We start from the raw sequence: 7,500 nt of genomic DNA, 5'->3' as shown, positions 1-7,500 counted from the left end.
GCTGTCACTGAGCATGGAGGTGAGTAAGCAGAGTGAGTCACACGGGAACGAGGGAGAAGGAAAGATAAGAAAAAGAGAGAAAAAAGGAAATGAGTTTGTGAAAAAAAAAACAAGTGGAGCTTGAAAATTAATAAGAAAAGGGAGCTAAAGAAACCCGGAAGTCATTCCGTTCAGGGAATCAGTTGCAAGATGGTTTGACATTTACATCGATGCAGGAACTTGATTGAGACAAATGTTGTTAATGTGTTAATGTAAAGTTTGTTTTTTTTCCATCGACGCGGACTATTGGCCCGGGGGTTCGTTTTGGAAACAAGTTCGTTTTGGAGAAAGGGGAGCATGCTTTGTATAACTCCAATTTATCCCATATTCTTTTGTTTGAGTTTGGGGATTACGGTTTGTATTTATATTTGTATATATAATGTGATATGATTTCACCGAATCGCCTTTCGAAATGTGTGACAACTACCGAGCAGTGTTGCCATACACGGTTCCCCGCGACGCACATGGCGCTCTTGTCGCTAATGGGGGTGCCAGTGCCTATGCGTTTGTTGTTTGTCCATCTCGGTCTTTTATCTCGTTCTCTTTCTCTTTCTTTCGCCTTTCTCTTTCTGTCTCTCACGCTTTCGCCTTTCTCTCTCTCTCTCTCACTGTCTCTGATTGTCTTTTTCCTCGCCGCCTTTGTTTATTCTTCTTTCTCCCTCGAATCTTTTTCTCACACTCTCTCCGGCTTCGCTTGATATTTTATATTATTTATGTATGCGTCTTTATATGTGGTTAATTGCTTGTCTATTTTATTGTGTTTATTTTATGATCAGTTATTGACAAACGTTATGCAGTGCATTTAGGAAGAAATAGGTATTGGATGTGTACGCATTTGTAGACATGTTTGTAGTTGATTGGCTCTGCTCTCTCTCCCTTCCCTTCCTCGCTCTCTTTCTCCCTCCTTCCTTCCCTCTCCTCCCCTCCTCTCTTTCCTCTCCCTCCCTCCTCTCTTTCCTCTCTCTCCCCTCCTTCTCTCTTTCCCCTCCCTCCCCTCCTCTCTTTCCCTTCCCTCCTTCCTTCCCTCCCTCCCTCCTCCTCTCTTTCCCCTCCCTCCCCTTCTCTCTTTCCCCTCCCTCCCCCTCTCTTTCCCCTCCCTCCCTCCGTTTGCCAGAGTAATTAGCAGCAGGTGTTTTGGCGTGAGTGAGCCGCCACTTTTGGAAACCTGAAAGTGCAGTCGTTTGGGGGTGTAAGTGCCGTTCTCTTCCCTCCCCCCTTCCCCCTTTCTGCTGACATTCCCCTCCTCCTCTTCTGACTTCTTCGCCTTTCCTGCTTTCTGCCCCCTTCTCCTCACTTCTCCTTCCACTCCCTCCCTCCCCTCTCTTCCCTTTAACTCCATCCCCTCCTGCCTCTCCTTCTCGCTCTCCCTCCCGTCTCTCACTTTCCCTTTACTTTCCTTGCCGAGCAGAGCTAGCAACACCTGGCCGAGCTGCGGTGCGGGGGTGCTAGTCACGCTGCTATTTATGCTCACAATTATTTGTAATATCGTTTTTTATTTATGTTATTTTGTCGTTAGATTGTTAGTGGTTTTACTTTCAGTTTTGCTCATGATTGTTTGATTTAGATACGTATGCGCGCGCGCGCGCACACACACACACACACACACACACACACACACACACACACACACACACACACACACACACACACACACACACACACACACACACACACACAAAAAAAAAAAAAAAAAACAAAAGTTTCTTTGTTTCATTTGCAGTACACAAGAAAGAAAGAACTCCTGTGTTTTTATCGGTTCCTTCCTTTTCCCCTTTACTCTCCCCATTCCTCTCTCGGCCTTCTCTTCCTCCCCTTCTTCTCTCTTCTTTCCCCTTTCCCTTCCCTCTCTCTCCCTTTCCCTCCTCCCTTCCCTTCTTCTTTTTCCTTCCTTTCCCCCTTTCCTCTTTTCCCCCTTTCCTCCTTTTCCCTTTCCTCCTTCCCTCTTTCCTCTTTTCCCCCTTTCCTCTTTTCCCCCTTTCCTCTTTCCCTTTCCTCTTTTCAATTTCCCTTTCTCCCTCTCTCTTCACAGCTCTTTTTCCCCCATCTCACTATCCCCATTTCCACTTTCCCAGTCCCCTTCACCGCCTGTTTATTCCCACTTCTCCCTCCCCTCTTCTTCTTCCCCCCCCCTCCACCCCCTTCCCCATGCATAGTCATAAAACTCAACTCAAGAAAATAGTTGCGTCACCGAGATTAAGTTCGTGAGTTTGTGCGTCTCCGTTTTAGCGATAGAAGAAAAATGGAGCTCTTGCTGTATGTATTATCTACATCTGCTGCCATTTATGTACGGTCGTTGTTGTTGTTGTGTTGTTGTTGTTGTTTTGTTGTTTTAAAATGTATATTATACAGGAGTTTATTTTCGTAAAGTGGGAGAGTTTACCAACGGGCATCATAATTCTTGAATTAGTGCATTGATTAACTGAATATAACCATGTTTTAGCGTGTTTATTTTTATTAATGTTCTGTATGTATGCATGTATGTAAACAACAATTAATTTATCTTTGTCTGTCTATCTAACTGTTTACTTGTCTGCCTTTCTATTTATTTACAGCTCTATCTGTCCCTCTGTTTCTCTGTCCGTCTGTCTGTCTGTCTATTTGTCTATATATTATCTGTCTATCTGTCTGTCTGTCTATATATTTATCTGTATCTGTCTGTCTGTCTATCTAACTATCTATCTATGTGTGTGTGTCTGTCTATCCAATCTACCTACTAATTAATTTGATTTATGTTCATTCCGACTCATTCCTCTTTCCGCCGCGTGTTTACGCAAACTGTTCCGCGGAAGCCGGAAAGTTCAGTCTGGAGTTCTACCTTACGTGCTTGGGATATTTGCATCGCTTTTGATGTTCGTATTTATCTGTGAAATATGCTTTGGGTTTCATCGTTCGTCTGTTTGCGGCAGTAGGTACGAGAAAAAGGTAGAATTGATTTATATTTACGTCAAGATAGTAGTAACGCGTTTAATTATGGACGCGAAAATGCTCTCCCTTTTGAAGTCCTTTGAAGGTATTTACGTATAGAATGAAATTAGTTACGTGTGTATTAATTCATATAGTTTGCTGCTTCATATACTTTTTTCCATCTTGCCTAAAGCGTATTCAAATAAGTTTGAGTGTTGTGGAGTATGTTATAAAACGTTGGTGCGCGCTGTTCCACGTTTGCTTAATCAAGTGAAATGTAATTGGTTTACTGTTTGGGAAAACTTTATGTACTTTCCGAGAATTTTTTTTTTTTTTTTTTTTTTTGCAGGGGCGGGAGGTGGGGGTGTGGAGGTACCGAAAGGCTGTTTCATTATTTCGAAATAGTTTTCAGTTTCGGAGGAAAGTTTTGCTGCCCCTTTTGTAGGCATATGGTTGACTCTCCCTCCTTTGCATTTTTAGTATATTCGCGCTGTTAGTTTTCTTTTTTTTAAAAGATATGAGGTGCTTTGCATATCGATGGGATTGTATTTCTTTGTGATACACCCCTCCTCCCCACTGAAATGAACCGAACCGAATGTGAACTTATGCGACTTTCCACGATAGGATATTGTCCCACATCATTTTACTGTGAATGAATTCCTAACTAACCCATTCATTAAGAAGTAACAACATATACTAATCCTCCTACATTAAAAAGCACTACGTATAATAATCCTTATTTATTAAGAAATCACAACCTCTACTAATCTTCCTACATTAAGAAGTCGCCCTGTGCTAATGTTCCGTCCGTCCGCAGGTGAGCAGGTGCGGGTGCTGAGCTACAACAAGTCGGGCGAGTGGTGCGAGGCGCAGGCGGGGTCGGGCGAGGTGGGCTGGGTCCCTTCCAACTACATCACCCCCGTCAACTCCCTGGAGAAGCACTCTTGGTACCACGGCCCCATCTCCAGGAACACGGCCGAGTACCTGCTGTCGTCGGGGATCAACGGGTCTTTCCTAGTGCGGGAGTCGGAGAGCTCGCCGGGGCAGAGGTCCATCTCGCTCCGCTACGATGGTCGCGTCTACCACTACAGAATCAATGAGGACGAGAACTCCAAGGTGTGTTGGGGTGGCGGGTGGTGCGTCGGGCGGGTTGGTTGGCTCCTGAGGAGTCGCACGTTGAGTAGCATGTGATGCGAGGTTGTGGCGTGTACCGAATGTGTACAAAGTTGGTGGATGATGGAATAATGGACTGGACTCTAAGGATTATACCTTTCCTGATGCGTAGTGAGTCCGTGTGACTATTTAATCTCATTGGGTATATTCAGATATATCCTGATTTAAATCCTATATGTGCAATTTGATGTTTTGATGTGATGATACAGTCACCTGGTGGATAATCAGATTTTCCTATGCCTGTGCAGTTCGCCAGGGTAGTTAATATAAAACTGAACTCAAGTCTAAACTCCCAGTGTGCATTGCATCCTAGATTTTGTTATTTAGTGATGCCACATTTGTAGCATTATAGTTTGGCCACTCCTGAGCAGATAACTAGGATGGTAAAAGAATAAATTAACCAAGTAAAATTAAAACTGCCATGTACTGTAGTCCTGTAGACCAACTAGCATGAGGTACCAAGGAACTGTGTGGCAGCCTCATCTCCTCTTGTATATTAGAAAGTATATTTGTGTTAAATCCAAGTTTTGCTATGAAACATCATCTTTGTAATGTATTCAAATCTCTCATTACTTTTTTCTAAGTGATGAGAAAAGGTGTCAGATATTAGGACTAGACTTGATTAAAATTTTCATTAGAATGAACAAAAAACTAAAGTAAGTCCTATTTTTTGTGATATACATTAATGGTGATGTGGGTTTTGTAAATGTTTGAGATAAAAGCTAGGTTTGAATTTAGTTATATTAATAAAATGTAGACAGTTACAATGTGATAATTTTCTTCATAAATCTTCTTTATTGAAACTTTCACCAGACCATAAATCACCCACTTTTTAAAGTTCTCCATTCCTTGGTTCCCCCACATGATTATATGCAGTAATTTTCAACAATAACCACTTTAAGAATAAGACTGGAGTCCTTACAAAAGTGGATGTTGCTTTGTGCTTGATTTAAAACCTGTTTGGATTGAGAGGGCTTATTTTCATTTATTTAAAAGAATATACATATTGACATTCATTGTGGTTTTAATTTTTAATTACTTAACTCGTGATAATAATTTGCAAAAATGTGTAAATGCATGAAACAGTTACACTAAAAATTTGATGTACTTTTAAAACATTGAGGGCTAATATACTGACCAGTATACTAGAGAAACAACCAGAAATTGACTTTTCTCCTCCTCTGCAGCTGTATGTGTCTTCAGAATTTCGGTTCAACACCTTGGCAGAGTTGGTACACCACCACTCGCAACATGCCGATGGTCTTATCACCCAGCTGTTATATCCTGCCCCAAAGAGAAATAAACCCACTGTGTTTGGTCTTACTCCAGGTACAGTATCCATGTTTGCCTTTGAAGGTATATATTTGTTTTCTCTCTTTGTTTCTTTTTTTTTGGAATTGTGCTTTATTTTGAAATATTTGTTTCATGTTGAAAGATCTCTCTCTCTCTCTCACTCTCTCTCTCACATTGTGTGTGCATAAAATGGATATTATACATGGATATAGGTAAGTCAGTGTCGATCCCACAGGAAACTAATTCCCTTGGTGATTTTACAGAGCCAGATGAGTGGGAAATTGAGAGGACTGACATAGCGATGAAACATAAACTCGGGGGAGGCCAGTATGGAGATGTTTATGAAGCTGTTTGGAAGAGATACAACATCTGTGTTGCTGTGAAAACTCTCAAGGTAATAGTGTATACATTTCAGATACATGAAGGTAAAACAAAACCAAAAAATGGTGGAAATTAGGTTATCAAGTGTTACTAATGCTATATTTGAACATTTGAAATACAATTATGTATGGCATAATAACATCAGTTAGTAAAAGGTATTGCTGGTTTAATTGATATTGTTCTTGAATTGCAGGAAGATACAATGGCCCTGAAGGACTTCTTAGAAGAAGCCTCAATAATGAAGGAAATGAAACACCCCAATCTCGTGCAGCTCTTGGGGGTGTGTACTCGGGAACCCCCTTTTTACATTGTGACGGAATTCATGTCCCGAGGTAACCTCCTGGACTACCTGCGCACTTGTAGTCATGATGAGGTCAACGAGGTAACTTTGCTGTACATGGCAACTCAGGTAGCTGCAGCTATGGAGTATCTAGAAGAGAGGAGCTTCATACACAGGTAGAGACTTTTTTTTTCTCTCTCTTTTTTTATTTACTGGGTCAGTGTAAAAATAAATGAACTCAAATCTCAGAGATGATTGAAACTAATATTTTTTAAGATGACAGATACTATGAATTACAGCATAATGATTAAAAAATACAGTCAAATGTCAGATGTTCATTATTGTAACTGTTATACAATAGAGATATTTTAAGCATATTTTGTAAATTACACAGGGACTTAGCAGCTCGCAACTGTTTAGTCGGGGAAAACCACTTAGTCAAAGTGGCAGATTTTGGGCTGGCGCGTCTCATGAGAGATGATACGTACACTGCTCATGCTGGAGCCAAATTCCCAATCAAGTGGACTGCACCAGAGGGTCTAGCCTATAATAAATTTTCTACAAAGGTATAAATGTTATTCAATGTGATGTCTTGGTTTAGTTTTTCATTGTGATAGAGATTATATTGAGGTTTTTCTATATAGTATTCTGTATATATAGCATTAGTATGATACATGGTGCATTACATGATCTGCAAGTCGTTTACAAAGAGGAACATTTTATTTCCAGTCTGATGTTTGGGCATTTGGCATATTACTATGGGAGATTGCGACATATGGAGTATCACCGTATCCTGGGGTAGACCTGACCAACGTGTATCACCTTTTAGAGTCAGGATATAGGTAAGGGATGTTTATTATACATATTTTTTATATGTAGAAGTCTAAGAGAATTGTTATCCCTGTAGTTGGTTATTCCTGATTTATGATTTACAGGGTATGATACATGTTCCATGATATAAGTTTTGATGAGTATGTTTACTAGTTTAAGTTTTGCACCTTATGTCACATTTTGCTGATTTAAGCTTTGGAAAATGTATTACATATTTGATGGTTTATGATACAAAGAATATATCATACATATCTCCTTTTTATCCAAACTCCAAATTTTCCAGAATGGACTGTCCTCAAGGATGTCCAGTAAGAGTGTATGAATTGATGAAGCAGTGTTGGCTGTGGATCCCATCGGACCGGCCCACATTCTCCCATATCCATCATGCGCTCGAGACCATGTTCCAGGAGACTTCTATTACTGAGGGTATGTGAGAATGCACAGGCAGACAGATAGTGCAAAAGATATCTTTTATGTCCTCACTTGTGAGGAATTTCTTGGAGATACTTTTGTATTGGAAAATGGATGATGAATGTAACAAATAGTAGAAGAGACTGAGTTTCTGATGTTTTAAAAGATACAAGGGACATTATAGATTT

The 7,500-nt window shown here is 40.5% G+C and overlaps 1 protein-coding gene across 6 annotated transcripts in view; it reads left to right on the top strand.

Annotated features, from left to right (window-relative positions):
- The window catches only part of LOC119597772 (tyrosine-protein kinase Abl-like), a 206,230-nt gene that overhangs the window by 188,195 nt on the left and 10,535 nt on the right, over window positions 1-7,500 (top strand). For 4 of the 6 annotated variants that reach the window (XM_037947400.1, XM_037947401.1, XM_037947397.1 and 1 more), the window contains 7 exons: window positions 3,761-4,059; window positions 5,304-5,472; window positions 5,673-5,803; window positions 5,984-6,246; window positions 6,465-6,636; window positions 6,800-6,912; window positions 7,185-7,327. In XM_037947400.1, coding sequence (XP_037803328.1) covers window positions 3,761-4,059; window positions 5,304-5,472; window positions 5,673-5,803; window positions 5,984-6,246; window positions 6,465-6,636; window positions 6,800-6,912; window positions 7,185-7,327 — 1,290 coding nt within the window. The remainder of the gene's footprint in view (window positions 1-3,760; window positions 4,060-5,303; window positions 5,473-5,672; window positions 5,804-5,983; window positions 6,247-6,464; window positions 6,637-6,799; window positions 6,913-7,184; window positions 7,328-7,500) is intronic. The other 2 variants (XM_037947402.1, XM_037947404.1) reach the window with 1 other exon arrangement.

The sequence above is a fragment of the Penaeus monodon genome, chromosome 40, assembly GCF_015228065.2.
Source record: "Penaeus monodon isolate SGIC_2016 chromosome 40, NSTDA_Pmon_1, whole genome shotgun sequence".
NCBI classification, from domain to species: Eukaryota; Metazoa; Arthropoda; class Malacostraca; order Decapoda; family Penaeidae; genus Penaeus; species Penaeus monodon.
This window is presented reverse-complemented; position numbering and strand designations above follow the sequence as displayed.